Raw genomic sequence first — 15,978 nt, 5'->3', positions numbered from 1 at the left:
CCTGCGGAAAAATAGCTCGACGCCAGGATGATAAAAAGCTTAACACCTCTCATTCTTATTACTTATTCAATATGAAAAAAAATGAAAAGGTCGTTTTCTTCAAAACCCCAATTATTACATCCCTTCTCTCCCACTTCACACCTCGGAAGGCACCCTTCTTCTAGAGATAAACGCGCTTTCCACATCTTCTTAACCCTAAATGAAATGGCTGAGGAAAGGTTCCTTTTTTAGGGTACTCCCGAGAACAGATCCTGTGGAGACGGGGTGGGGCCTGTAGCTCAGAGGATTAGAGCACGTGGCTACGAACCACGGTGTCGGGGGTTCGAATCCCTCCTCGCCCACAACTGGCCCAAAAGGGAAGGACCTTTCCTTTACCTCTGGGGGTAGGAAAATACTGATCGGGATAGTGGACCCAAAGTTATGTAACTTGGGTGTGAGTCTTTTGTCGAAACGGAATGGTCTTACTTTTTCTTTTTTTCTTATTTATCGCGAATGATTCCATCATGAAAGAATTTATGCCCGGCCCGAATCCATATTCTTCCTCAGCCATATTCTTCCTCAGTCAGGCTTGGGCTGACTAGCAGAGCAAGTACAAGTATTAGTGGCATAGCAAAAAAGCGTGACTCGTCATTAATATGTTTGCTCGCGGTAATTGTAGCCTCTCGGGAGAATCGATGACTGCATCTTTGATGCACTGCTAGTACTAGTACATCTGAGAATGATTAATTGGCTAGTTGTAAATAGCCCCAGGGCTATGGAACAAAGGATTATCCCGGATCTACACCGAGGTATTGACGGCGATTCTCAAATATCGCAGAACAGAATGTGATACGATGGGATAGAATGCAATAGAAAGAAAGACAGGGAACGGGTTACCTACTCCTAACGGTCAACGCGAGCCCTTTCATTTCATTCTGAATTCTTTCATTCAGAATGAATAAAATCTCCCCAAGTAGGATTCGAACCTACGACCAATCAGTTAACAGCCGACCGCTCTACCACTGAGCTACTGAGGAACAACGGGAAATTCGAGCTCATAGAGTTCAATTCCCATTCTCAACCCATGACCAATATGAGCCCGAAGCTTCCTTCGTAACTCCCGGAACTTCTTCGTAGTGGCTTCGTTCCATGCCTCATTTCATAGGGAACCTCAAAGTGTCTCAATTTCATTATATTCCATCCATATCCCAATTCCATCCATATCTCAATTCCATTCATTTAATATCCCTTTGGTGTCATTGACATAAGAGATGTCGTTTCTAGTCTATCTGTTTCTATTTCTATATATGGAAAGTTAAGAAATCATCATATAATAATCGAGAAATTGCAATAGAAAAGAAAAAAGGGGGGTTTGTGATGATTTTGAAATCTTTTCTACTAGGTAATCTATTATCCTTATGCATGAAGATAATAAATTCGGTCGTTGTGGTCGGACTCTATTATGGATTTCTGACCACATTCTCCATAGGGCCCTCTTATCTCTTCCTTCTCCGAGCTCGGGTTATGGAAGAAGGAACCGAGAAGGAGGTATCAGCAACAACGGGTTTTATTACGGGACAGCTCATGATGTTCATATCGATCTATTATGCGCCTCTCCATCTAGCATTGGGTAGACCTCATAAATAACTGTCCTAGTTCTACCGTATCTTTTGTTTCATTTCTTCTGGAACAACCACAAAAACGTTTTTGATTATGGATCTACTACCAGAAACTCAATGCGTAATCTCAGCATTCAATGTGTATTCCTGAATAATCTCATTTTTCAATTATTCAACCATTTCATTTTACCGAGTTCAACATTAGCCAGATTAGTCAACATTTATATGTTTCGATGCAACAACAAGATGTTATTTGTAACAAGTAGTTTTGTTGGTTGGTTAATTGGTCACATTTTATTCATGAAATGGGTTGGATTGGTATTATTCTGGATACGGAAAAATAATTCTATTAGATCGAATAAGTACCTTGTGTCAGAATTGAGAAATTCTATGGCTCGAATCTTTAGTATTCTCTTATTTATCACCTGTGTCTACTATTTAGGCAGAATGCCGTCGCCTATTGTTACTAAGAAACTAAAAGAAGAAACTGCCGAAACGGAAGAAAGGGGGGAAAGTGAGGGAGAAACAGATGTAGAAATCGAAACAATTTCTGAAACGAAGGGGACTAAACAGGAAGAAGGATCCATCGAAGAAGACCCTTCCCCTTCCCTTTGTTCGGAAGAAAATTCGAAGTTAGAAATACTTAAACTTAAAGAAGATAAAGACCTCCTCTGGTTTGAAAAACCTCTTGTTACTCTTCTTTTCGACTATAAACGATGGAATCGTCCAGTGCGATATATCAAAAATGATCAATTTGAAGATGCTGTCCGAGACGAAATGTCACACTATTTTTTTTTTACATGTGAAAGTGATGGAAAAGAAAGAATCTCTTTTACATATCCACCTAGTTTGTCAATCTTTTTGGAAATGATAAAAGGAAAGATACTTTTGTCCACAACTGAAAAACCCTCTTCTGAAGAATTGTATAATAATTGGGTTTATACCAACAAAAAAAAAAAAACGAACATAAACAACGCATTTTTCAATAGAATTGATGCTATAGAAAGGGGGTCTCTGAAACTGGATGTACTTGAAAAAAGGATTAGATTCTGCAATGATGAGACTGAACAAGACTGCCTGCCTGAAAGGTATGATCCTTTTTTGAACGGAACCCGCCGTGGAAGCGAAAAAAAAAAAAAGTATTTAAACTCAAGTTTGAATATGAATGAGGCTTTCTCAGAAGAAGGTTGGATTTGGATAAATAAATTTCATAATATACTTCCCACAAACTACCAAGAATTTGAAGAAAAAAAGGAAAAATTTGAGAGAAAATACTTCCTTCCAGAAGAAGGAAAACTTAATTCAGAAAATAGAACGAAATTTTTATTTGATGCGGTTACACCCGATAGACATCATCAAAGAATTATAAAGGAATCCATTGGAATAAAAGAAATACGTAAAGAAGTTCCTCAATGGTCATACAAATTGATTACCAGTTTGGATCAACAAGATGGAACAATTTTAGAAGAAACGGCTGAGGATCATGAAATTAGGTCAAGAAAGGCCAACCATGTAGTCATTTTTACAGATACCGAACGTACAAATAGTACAACGAATACTAATGATGAAGTAGAAGAAGTGTTTGTCCTACGTTATGCGCAAGAATCGGATTTTCGTCGAGATATAATCAAAGGTTCTATGCGCGCTCAAAGACGTAAAACAGGTATTTGGGAACCGTTTCAAACAAATAAATAATAAATGAAAAGAAAAAAACGTTTCTAATTCCAGATAGAAATATTAATCCTAACGATACAAGTTGTAACGATAAAAGATTAGAAGCGCCAAAAAGCTTTTTGCGGATATTCCAAAGAAGAAGTGCTAGATTAATACGTAAACGACACTCTTTTTTAAACTTTTTGATTGAAAAGATATATATGGACACCCTTCTATATCTCATTAATATTCCCAGGATCAATGCACAATTTTCCCTAGACTTAAAAAAAGGAGAGATTGATAAAAAAAGTTACAATGCTGAAATAAAGAAAGAAGAAGTTGAAGAAAAAAAAAAAAAAAAAATTCATGTAATTTCGACTAAAAAGAGGGAACTTTCAAATATTAGTAATAAGAATTTACATCATTTTTGTGCCCCAGTTGACTTGTCACAGGCATATGTATTTTACAAATTATCACAAACCCAAGTGATTAACAAATATCACATGAGATCTGTACTTCAATATAATGGAACGTCTTTTTTTCTTAAAGATAGAATAAAGAAATTTTTTGGAACACAAGGAATACTTTATTCTGAATCAAGACATAAAAAACTTAGCAATTTTGAAACGAATGGGTGGAAAAATTGGTTAAACAGTCATTATAACTATCAATATAATTTATCTAAGATTACATCGTCTCAATTAGCTCTACAAAAACAACGAAATGGAGTCAATCAAAGTCATACGATTTCAAACAAGGCATCAAGAAAATTGGATTCATATGAACAAAAAAATGTATTTCATTATAAGAAGCAAAATGCTTATGTAATGGATTCATTATCGAGTAAAACAAAAATTTTTAAAAAAAAGTATGGATATGATCTTTTATCACAGAAATATATCAATTATAGAGAAGGGAAGGATTCATATATTTCTCTATCACCATTACAAGTAAAGGGAAGCCGAAAAATTCCCTATAACTACAACACAAATAAACCCCCAATTTTTTATATGCCGGCAGGCATATATATGAGTCATTATCTAGGAGAAGATTGTATTGTTGATACGGATAAAAATCCGGATAGAAAATATTTTGATTGGAGAATCGTTTCTTTTTGTCTTAGAAAGAAGATCGATATTGAGGCTTGGGCTAATATGGATACTGAGACCCGCATGGATAAAAATACTAAAACAGGAATTAACTATTATTCAATCATAAATCAAATTGATACGAAGGATCTTTCGTATCTTGCGATTGATAAACAAATAAAACCGTCCAGTGGAAAAAACTTTTTTTTTGATTGGATGGGGATGAATGAAGAAATACTAAACCGCCCCATATCAAATCTGCACCTTTGGTTCTTCCCAGAATTGTTGGGGCTATATGATACATATAGGATTAAACCGTGGATTATACCAACAAAATCACTTCTTTTCCATTTTAATGGAAAGAAAACCACCAGTGAAAATAAAAAGCTAAAAAAAAAAGATCTTGAATTAGAAAATCAAAATCAAGAAGAAAAAGAAGAATCAGACCAAGAAGAAAAAGAAGAATCAGACCAAGAAGAAAAAGAAGAATCAGACCAAGAAGATATTGGATCAGATCTATCAAACCAAGAAAAAGAAGTTAACGAGGATGACAGTGACTCATACATGAAAAAGAGTAGAAATCAAAATAAATGGAAGAGTACCACAGAAGCGGAACTAGATTTTTTCCTGAAAAGATATTTTATTTTTCAACTGAGATGGCATAGTTCTTTGGATCAAAGAATAATTAATAGTATCCAGATATATTGTCTCCTGCTTAGACTGAACAATCCAAAGCAAATTGCGATATCCTCTATTCAAAGAGGAGAAATGCGTCTGGATATATTGCTGATTCAAAAAGATCTAAATCTTACAGAATTGATAAACAAAGGAGTATTGATTATTGAACCTGTTCGCCTGTCTATACAAGGAGATGGACTTTTTATTATGTATCAAACCATAGTTATTTCACTGGTCCATAAGAGTAATCACCAAACTAATAGAAAAAACCAACAAAAAGAAAACGGTTATAATAATTCTTTTGATGAATCCATTAAAAGACATAGACATGAAAGGGTGCTTGAAAAGAGAGATGAAAAAAATTATGCTTTTGTTGTTCCTGAAAATATTTTAGCTCCTAGATGTCGTAGAGAATTGAGAATTCAAATTTGTTTAAACTCGGAAAAAAGAAATGTTTTGGATAGAAAGAAAACATTTTACAATAAGAACAACATAAAGAACTGCGGTACTTTTTTGGAGGAGAGCAAGCATCTTGATAAAGATCCAAAGAATTTAGATAGAGATAGAAATAAATTAATGAAATGGAAATTTTTTCTTTGGCCAAATTATCGATTAGAGGATTTAGCTTGTATGAATCGCTAGTATCTCCATCGATAGGGCACGATTTTTAATCAAAAACAATCTTATTTAGACCTGAAAAATTCAAAGTCCAATTTATATAAACAAAAAAGCAAGAAATTTTGAATATTTACTTACAAAGAATTCTAGAAATATCTTACAGTTCTTAAGAGCATAACTAATGGTTTCTTTTTGGTATTTGCTGCTAGTAAACATTAGATATTTAATCTTCTTGGTACTTAAGTTTGTGCGTTAAGAAAAACAATTCTATTCTTCACATGTCAAAAACATTAATCTATCTATCTGCAATACATTAAGTTTTAGTTTTTCCCAAAACTGAGATATGATTATATTTTTTAATGTACTCCACAAAAGATGAAACAACTCTAAAAACAACACTCGGAGATTATGGTGATCGTTCGAGTTAGATAATGTAAAGAGACAGTAAGATGAATCAATTTCAAAATTGAAACATCAATATTTCAGAATGCCAAAAACCCTAGAGTTTAGATAGATTACCGAAATTTTCTTACTGATTCTAATATTTGTGATTTTAATTATTCTCAACTTGAGTGTCTAAACCCTAGAGTTTTGAACTCAATAAATTTTCTCCTGAGGTATTATAAATTTTCTTACTGATTCTAATATCAACTAAGGGAATGAAGTGCGTAGTATCCTGCTAGGATCAGAGACGTAGGATAGCAACTGTACCTTGGATCAGTGTGAGATTGATTGAGGTTCAACTACAGTCTAGACCGAAGTTAGTTTGTAGTAGGCTAGTGTCTATAGCGGATTAATACAACGTGTGTTCAATCTGGACTAGGTCCCGGGGTTTTTCTGCATTTGTGGTTTCCTCGTAAACAAAACTTCTAGTATCTGTGTTATTTCTTTTCCGCACTATATTTTGTTATATAATTGAAATATCACAGGTTGTGCTTTTGAATCAATCAAATGGTAAATCCAACCTTTGGTTGTTGATTGAAATTGATTGATACTTGAACATTGGTCTTTGGTAGCGTTCAAGTGATTTCTCTTGTATTCAATTAGACTCGCAAATTTCTATTTGCTTGAGTAAGTATTGAATCGAGAAAAAGAGATATAACTCTTTGATATACTTTCATTAAGATTGAGTCTGACTGTCTAGTTGATTCTTTTATAAGTATATTGGAGTTAGTCCATACAGATTGCTAATCGAAATATTGGGTGTGGTTGTTAGACCCCCGCTTTTCAATTGGTATTAGAGAAGGCAAACATTATAAACCTCATAAGTTTGTGTTTATTTGATCCTTAAAAAATTTCCTATGGGAAATTTCTTTGGAAAACTTGCTTTTGGCATCTGTAACGCACGCCAGAATTTCTTAAAGATTGTTCAAAGATTATTATGGACAAAACCTTCGGTTTTTTATAATAATCTCATTTCATCTAAGAATTTGGAAAACTTAGATGATGAGAAACAATCTAAAGAAAAAAATAAAAAGAATAGAAGATTGAGAAAACGTTCATTACGCTCAAAGATATGGACTTTCACTAGATTAACTCTTAATCTTTTTGAGAAATACTATCGTAATGGATCAATTGACAAAGATCTATTTAGATCATTTGAAAGCATTTTCAGATTCTTAGAAAAACTTAATTCTGTTAAGTTTAATAATCGACCCGATAAAATTTATGTACATGTAAAACTACGGAATAATGATGTACGGACTGAACACTCTGTCAACACAAGTATGTCCAATGTGGGTTCTCATGTTTTTGACATAAGGTCAAGGAATCATAAGAATCTTCTTTCCTATCACATCAAAAAGAAGATAGAAAGCGCTGACAACCCTGATTATCATCATTACTTTGATTATATCACTAGGACTGCTCATAAATATCAACCAGAAATATTGCATGAGGCTTCCTCTGGACATCATACCTCTTGGTAACAGGCCTGGCACTACCCCATTTGTATATATATCTTGAGATGGGGCAACAAATGGGTTGATTTGTGTACAGTTGGGTTAAGAATTTTATTCTATCCTTTTTGGAATTTTGAATAGAGCTTTCTACTGCATCCGTCTTCTCTCACAAATTGTGTTGTCACTGGATGCACAACCTTGATATGCGAACTTCAAAGAAAATCCCACATTCCCTTGGTGGGTCGCGGTTCATAAACGGGTCCAAGCCCATTGGTGGGTCTTATAAAAGGGAAGTACTCACACCTTCTTATTCATCCCATCAGTACGCGTACGTGAACACTTTAGGGTTCTTGTATTTCCTCCATTGAAACTTCTTTGGAGGAAGATTAAAAAGAAAGATGTTCAAGGTTCATTCCAAAAATTGGATTTTTCTAGTGGATATAAAGAGGATTTAGTTTTCTTTGAAAAATTCAATCTTGGAAACATCTTTGATGGTCTTGGTCAAGGATTTGATACACTCACAAGAATTTTCTATGCCAACATTCATGATGTTGATCTCGGAAAAATAGAATTCAAAACCATGATAAATAGAGAAAGGTTTCTTGTTAATAGAGAGTTGATTTCGAAAATTACCAAAATTCCGTTGGGAAATGTTTGTCTACCTAGGCCAACTGATGAACGACCATCACATGAAGATATATCTCTTGGTCTTTGTGGTAAGAAGTTGCGTGGAATCAAGGAAAGTTTCCTACTAATGTTCTTAGTGTGGACTTGATGGCTTTCGGAAAACTCGGTATCTATAATCTTTGTCCCTCCACAATTGTGAATTCTCGATGGAGTCGTGAGTTTGTGGAATTGGTCTATTTCCTTGAATTGGGTGTTCCGAGTCTCGATATTGTGGCTTCATCATTTATCAAATGACTTCGATGACTTCACCCAACAAGAATTTAGGTTACCCTTGCTTGATTAGTCAAATTTTCCTTGAACGTGGTTTTGATTCAATTGGAAATTCTCTTGGGGTTCCCAAACCTGTTCGTCCCTGTACTTTCATACGTATAAGGGAGAATGTGTGCAAAAGACAAAGAGATGATTCCCTTGACGATTCATGTGATCCTACCACCTCGAGTCTTCTTAAGAAAATTCACAAGGGTGTGCGTAAGGTCAATACAAGGGTGAAGTGTGTGCAAGAACAATTGTCGTTTCTTGCAACTAAGTTTCCCGAGCTCAAGGAAGAATTGAACATGATTCAAGCATCTTGGAGTGTTTCCGATAATGAAGATGATAAGTGAATTATGTTTTTATTAATGTCTAGTAAATCTTCTTATAAGAATTTTATTCTTGTGCTTTTAGGAAGAATAACTAGAGTTTGGACTACCCATTATTGTGATTACAAATAGCTATGTCCAATGTTTTCATTTTTTATTGTTTTTTAGATTTATTTGATTAAATTCTATAAAAGTTGTTTGGAATATGATTTTTGCAGTTTTAATTTTTTTGGTATTATATATTGCAAACTTGTTATAGGATATGTGTGTTTGCGTTCGTCAACTATGATTGTCCCATACTTTGTCAAAAGTCAAGTCTTTCGAATGTCGATATGCATGTATTGATAAAAGAATGAATGAGCTTTTGACATTACAAAAGTTTTAAGCCTATTATGTCAATATGCACATATTGATGAAAGATAGGATGAACTTTTGTTTAGGAGGATTATGTCTATTGTATGTCATTGTGCAAATAGTGATGATAAATAGTATGAATCCTTGTCTATTCAGCAGTATTGATCTTCCCTGATCCATTTTTTATGTATATACTGTGCGGCTCCGTAAGTTCTCTTATGTCGAGCATGACCAGTTGAATTAATCACACTCTTGTGGTAATTTAGTTGTGTATTCCGATTGAATTAATCATGGATTTTCTTGTGGTTAATTTAATTGAATATTTTTTGATTCAAATTCATATTCGTATGTGATTTGTTATGTCCAAAGAAATCCTTCTTTTATTATGAAAATAAGGTCGCTCTTGTTGTTCTTTCGGGAATGACATTTTATAGGGGAGAGTTCTTAATTGAACCTGTGCTTAATTGCCAAATCTTTGTGGGGAGTGCGGCTGTGGAATATTATAGGGGTTATCTTGTATCTTAATAAACTCCTTGATGAATGCATTTAGCTTCGGCTATATTATGGTATCTAAAAAGTTGATATGTGCTTACTTTTTGTCATGAAATGTCTCTATGGAAATTTCATTAGGATCCCACTAGTTTTCGTACCTTTGCCAATTTTATTGACAAAAAGGGGGAGAATTAATGTGTATTTCACACTACAAATACATATGGTTCTTAGATCATTATGTAAGGGGTAGTAGTTTCCATGTGAGATGGAGTATTGACTGAGGTGGAGTGATACATATCACCATAGTATTGTTGTCGAAGTTGTGATACAATTGAACTTTGATGCTGTATAATAATACTATGACACTGTCTAATAATGATTAAGAATTCTTGTTTTCTCATTGTTATTACTACGGATTTTCAACAACGGTGATACTAAACTTACACCTTTGGGATCATTGGAGTACTTGGAAGTGACGAAGATTTCGAGTAATGTTGAAAAACCAAGAAGATCAGGCATGTGGAAGAGAAGCTACAAAAGTTTGTTTATCTATTTTTGTATCCCATATGTATTGATAGTTTTGCCACTAAAATTTACAAAAGGGGAGATTTTTAGAGCACTGCTCTGTCGAACTCACATGCGTTGCTATCTCAAGCATGTTTGTCAATGTTAGTGATCAAAACTATAAGTCTTGATTTCTAGTCTACTATTAGCTAAGTCTAAGACTAGGATCGAAAGTGTAGTTGAGCTCAAGACTCCATAGCGATCATCATACAAAGACGAAGAACTACTCAAGGAACTGGTGGAACTTCATCGACTAAAAGGTATATAGAGACTTGAACTTATCTATCACTCAAAAGTATATCTACTCTATCTCCTATCTTGAGACAAAAGTCGTTTTTCTATATAGACTTTGATTATACACATTTTTTATTTCGAGACGAGTTTATCTCGCTTATCTATTTCTCGAAATATGTGTTGGTAAGCTTTTTCTTTGGCCAAGTTCATCTTTACTAGTGACGAAAGTCATGTTAAGTTTCAATCACTTGAAAATGGCTTTGACCAAAAATGGTTTGTGAACAACAACTATATAACGTCCTCTAAGAATGTTTCAATGATTGAAATGAGAGTTTAGATTATATAACCATTGTTGGATATAAGTATTTTGTGGTAACTCATACATGTATAAGTCCTCATTCCTTGAACCAAAGTATGCGTACTTTGTTGATCAGGAAAACCGGAACAGAGTCCTCGAACCTAGTCCGCGTACTGTCAGAGGTTTTGTTCCCCAGAAAATGTGTTGGAGTTTGTGAAATATTTACAAAATTAATCCAGGTACTTAATTCCGCGTACCAGTCCTCATACTTAAGTTGGTTATTTTCTAAAAACGATTATTCGTGAACTTACACTTATATAAACTAAGGAATGCAAGTTTGCAAACCGTGGCTATAAAGTTCATGAATCGATTGGATTGAATCAAATTGTTTTTGTTTCAATTGTGTCTATTATAAAGATCTAAGCAATTGAACAACTCTCTAACTAGTTCATTTGAGTTATTTGAACTTGTTGTGGTAAAGAAGAATATGGTTGATGTGAAAGTGCTCATATGGTTAACCATTTGGTTAACTACTGTTGAACCAACTAGATGTACAAGTTTGGGTACTGTTACACAAACCTAAAACGTGCATTTCATTTGTGTGTAACAAGCTAAGTTTCGATCTAACGGTTGAAAGATATTATCTTGAATCTAATCAGGTTTTCATATAACGGTGAATTTTGAATGCTTTGTTACTAAGCTAACATTGATTACAAACCCTGATTTGAAAGATTATATAAGAGAGAACTCTAGCAACTGGGAAACCTAATCCCCACACCTCCTGTGTGATACTAGTTGTATTAGCTAAATTCGATTCTCCTTTAACCTTAGGTTTCTACCGAGACCCTGTAGGTTAATGACTTGATAATTTCATTGGTATTGGGAAGCCAGACCGATACTACTTTCTCGTAGTTGTGTGATCTGATCTTGTTGCTTCTATCGTACTAAGTACAATCGTAAGGATTGACTTGAGATTGATTTCTCCGATAGGCAAGATATAAAAGTAGTCACAAACATCTTCGTCTCATCGTTTGTGATTCCACAATATTTTTTTTCGCCATCATACAATTTAGATTATTGTGAGGTGATTGATAACACTGAGCCGTTCTTCGGGAATATAAGTCTGGTTTATCAATTGGTTCTTGTTCACCTTGATTTATCAAAAGACGGAACAAAAACTCGTAGGTTCTATGGGAGACAGATTTATCTATTACCGTGGACTTTTCTGTGTGATATAGATTTGTTTATTAAAGTCTTCGACTTTGAGTCGTAGCAACTCTTAGTTGTGGGTGAGATCAGCTAAGGGAATCAAGTGCGTAGTATCCTGCTGAGATCAGAGACGTAGGAGCGCAACTGTACCTTAGATCAGTGTGAGATTGATTGGGGTTCAACTAAAGTCCACACCGAAGTTAGTTTGTAGTAGGCTAGTGTCTGTAGTGCTTAATACAATGTTTGTTCAATCTGGACTAGGTCCCGGGGTTTTTCTGCGTTTGCGGTTTCCTCGTTAACAAAACTTCTGGTGTCTGTGTTATTTCTTTTCCGCATTATATTTTGTTATATAATTGAAATATCACAGGTAGTGCGTTTAAATCAATTAATTGGGAAATCCAACCTTTGGTTGTTGATTGAAATTGATTGATACTTGAACATTGGTCTTTGGTACCGTTCAAGTGATTTCTCTTGTATTCAATTAGCCTCGCAGATTTTTATTTGATTGAGTAAGTATTGAATCGAGAAAGAAAGATATAACTCTTTAATATACTTTCATTAAGATTGAGCCTGACTATCTAGTTGATTCTCTTAAAAGTATATTGGAGTTAGTCCATGCAGATTGCTAATCAAAATATTAGTGTGGTTGTTAGACCCCCACTTTTTCATATTTACCAAAAAATGGATCACATCACCAGAAACTTCTTATAGGGACACAACTCAACAGTAAATAAGTTGCATCCAATAGGCTTCGAAAAACTAATCAAACCTAAATCTAAAGGAGGGCCAGGCATCCAAATAAGCAGAGAACATATATGAAGAAAATCTGGAATATCCATGAGAATCCAAACTCTGTGGTAGCACTATTATACAATGAAAAATACCTTAAACATCACCCATTTTCGAAAGCATTCCTCCTCCCCCTTTTCCACAAGCCCCTAATGGAGACAACTATCCTCCTTAATACCCACCTTGAAATGACATATTTTTCACCAGATTGGAAACTGTTTAAATACCAATCCTAGCGAACTGTATCCAAAAATTTAATATTAACATTGGACCAACACTTTTCTACCCCATACAATCAGTTGTCGATATCATCAACTCTGTAACCCGATCTTCGTACCATGAAAAATTGAATCTCCTCCCACCAACCATAATTCGAAGAATCTTCAGCTCACCTTCCCCGAGATACCAGCCAGATAAAATAATATGCCATTTCACCAAATCAAGAAAATACACCACCGCTTCAGGATAAAATTTCCTTACCGATAACTCAGATCAATTGCAACACTACCCACCCCCTCCCCCACCATCACCACCACCAATTTCCTATGGACACTACCACGTCCACCAAAAGCACATTTTTCTCTTGTGGAAATAACTAAATAAGGGGCTACCAACCCTTCACATACTAAACCGAATCCACCTTACCAACTCAAACAAATATCCCCAATGCAATTCTGATCCTGAAACTTCCGCGCACATCCTTTTACATTGCTCAATAGCCATAGATTCTTCGAACCTTCTACTATCGCGTATACCCACTCCCCAAAATACCCACCAAAGACTACAAACCTGTATAAACCCTCAAACAACTATAACCCAACTCCTTCAAACAAAAAACCATGACAAAGTCATCACAACATTCTGCTTTCTTCTATGGTCCCTATTGTTAGCCAGAAACGAAATAGTTTATAACCACAAGCAACTAAATCCGACAGACATTACGCATATGGCTACTGTTTGAGGGTGAAAACGGTTTCTGCTGATTTTGGTAATTTCGGGTGTGTGGGTGAGAAACGAATTTAAACCCTAAAAAATGTACTGCAAGGGAGTACTTTAGATTCGAGAGATCAATCAGTACAAATACGGCCTAAACCAAGAAATGGCCGCTCCAGACTTGCTTCGGTCACAAAGTGAAAGAGAAGGGTTGGTTTTGGGGAGGGAAGCGAAGAAAGTGTTGAGACCAGAATAGTTGATTCTGGAAGAGTAGTTGTTTCACTACTTGTATCAGAAAGTGGGAAGCTCACAGATGGAAATCTAGAAAATGTTTTCTGAGTGTTGTATTCTTCTGACCTGAACTTATTTTCGGTGGAAATAGGTAATGCCTATTTATACAAGTCGAAGTGAAACGTACTCTGGTCTCATTAAGAAATGGAAAACGGGTGAGTAAATGGGAGGAGGTGGTAACCGGTAACGCCTGGAATTGATGTTCTATAAAAGAAAACGTTTCACCATTACTCCCTGTATTTACTAACCGCCTCATCCTTACGACACTTTCTTATAACGGCCGTAGTGTACGCCGCACGCTGTAAACCGCCAAACCAATACCCAATGAGCATCCCCCTGTTTGTGACATGCGTTGATGTCTCGAGTGTTTTCGTGGAAAACATGTAGCACGTTGTTTTTGTCTGGAAAGTTGAGCTTGGGAGACTTGCCGGCTCGGTAGTGACCTTCGACGGTCGAGATTTTGCATCTTAAGAGGAAAGGTAGCCGTTGATTATTGCAACCCTTCGTTTGGTAGCCAGTGGCATGAAAAAATGATCAATATGGCTTTAATATGGCCTAGTTTAGGCGCAGCCAAAATTTAGGATTTTGGCTTTGTTTGGGCGCGAACAAACTAGGGACAAAGGTTGCCATGCGTTAGCTCGTAACCTTGGACGTCTAAGATCTGCACCTTAGATGAAAAAATGGCCGTTGATTGTTGCATGCCTTCGTTTTGGTAGCCGCATAGGTAAGGCCGGTATGGCGTGGCCAAAACTAGGGTTTTAGGCCAAAAGTTACCATGCGTTGTTTGGAAACCTTGGACGGCTAGGATTCGCATCTAGGATGGAAGGTTGGCCGTTGATCGCCGCACTCCTTCATTTTGGTAGCCGCATAAGGAAGGAAGGCATGGTATGGCGCGGCAAGGTGGTTGGCATGCCATTGGCATATGTGGCATGGCATGCCTTGGCGCGGTTTGGCGTGGCCAAAACTAGAGTTTTGGGCCAAAGTTTACCATGCGTGGTTTGGCGACCTTGGACGACTAGGATTTGCATCTAGGATGGAATGGTGGCCGTTGATCATCGCAAGCCTTCGTTTTGGTAGCCGCATAGGGAAGGCCAGCATGGTATGGCGCGACAAGGTGGTTGGCATGCCATTGGCACATGTGACATGGCATGCCTTGGCGCGGTTTGGCATTGTCAAAACTAGGGTTTTGGGCCAAAGGTTACCATGCGTTGTTTGGCGACTTTGGACGGCTAGGATTTGCATCTAGAATGGAAGGGTGGTCTTTGATCGCCGCACGCCTGTGTTTTGGTAGCCGCATAGGGAAGGCCGGCATGGTATGGCGCGGAAAGGTGGTTGGCATGCCATTGGCACATGTGGCATGGCATGCCTTGACGCGGTTTGGCGTGGCCAAAACCAGAGTTTTGGGCCAAAGGTTACCATGTGTAGTTTGGCGACTTTGGACGGCTAGGATTTGCATCTAGGATGGAAGGGTGGCCGTTGATCGTCGCACTCCTTCGTTTTGGTAGCCGCGTAGGGAAGGCCGGCATGGTATGACGCGACAAGGTGGTTGGCATGCCATTGGCACATGTGGCATGTCATGCCTTGGCGCGGTTTGGTGTGGCCAAAACTAGGGTTTTGGGTCAAAGGTTACCATGCGTTGTTTGGTGACCTTGGACGGATAGGATATGCATCTAGGATGGAAGGGTGGTCGTTGGTCATCACACGCCTTCATTTTGGTAGCCTCATAGGGAAAGCCAGCATGGTGGGGCCAAGGCAAATGGCGCGGATGGCTTGGCATAGTAGGGGCCAAGGGTTTGGCACGGACGGATTGGCATAGTGGGGCCAAGGGTTTGGCATGCCATTGGAGCATGGTGCCGCTAGCATGGTTGGGGCCAAGGTAAGGTGTGGTTGGCTTGGCATGGTGGGGCCAAAGGTTTGGCATGTCATTGGCGCATGGTGCGGCTAGCATGGTTTGCCATTGGCACAGTGGTGCGTCTGGCATGGTTGGCATTCCTTGGCGCGGAGATGTGGTTG

The 15,978-nt window shown here is 37.0% G+C and overlaps 2 protein-coding genes and 2 non-coding genes across 4 annotated transcripts in view; 3 read left to right on the top strand and 1 right to left on the bottom strand.

Moving 5' to 3' along the window:
• Nucleotides 1–829, top strand: part of LOC113351798 (protein TIC 214-like) — a 4,011-nt gene extending 3,182 nt beyond the window's left edge. The window contains exon 2 of the mRNA XM_026595730.1: nt 735–829. Coding sequence (XP_026451515.1) covers nt 735–829 — 95 coding nt within the window. The remainder of the gene's footprint in view (nt 1–734) is intronic.
• Nucleotides 268–341, top strand: TRNAR-ACG. The gene has a single exon. It is a non-coding gene; the product is annotated as a tRNA-Arg (tRNA).
• A 115-nt stretch (nt 830–944) lies between the features above and the next one.
• On the bottom strand, nt 945–1,016 carry TRNAN-GUU. Its single transcript has one exon. It is a non-coding gene; the product is annotated as a tRNA-Asn (tRNA).
• Nucleotides 1,017–1,613: 597 nt separating this feature from the next.
• LOC113351797 (protein TIC 214-like) lies at nt 1,614–3,293 on the top strand. The gene has a single exon (XM_026595729.1). The coding sequence runs from the start codon at nt 1,716–1,718 to the stop codon at nt 3,291–3,293; it is 1,578 nt and encodes a 525-aa protein (XP_026451514.1). The 5' UTR covers nt 1,614–1,715.
• The last annotated feature ends 12,685 nt before the right edge of the window (nt 3,294–15,978 follow it).

The sequence above is a fragment of the Papaver somniferum genome, chromosome 2, assembly GCF_003573695.1.
Source record: "Papaver somniferum cultivar HN1 chromosome 2, ASM357369v1, whole genome shotgun sequence".
Taxonomy (NCBI): Eukaryota; Viridiplantae; Streptophyta; class Magnoliopsida; order Ranunculales; family Papaveraceae; genus Papaver; species Papaver somniferum.
Note: the sequence above shows the minus strand (reverse complement) of the source record. Positions and strands in the feature narration are given on the sequence as shown.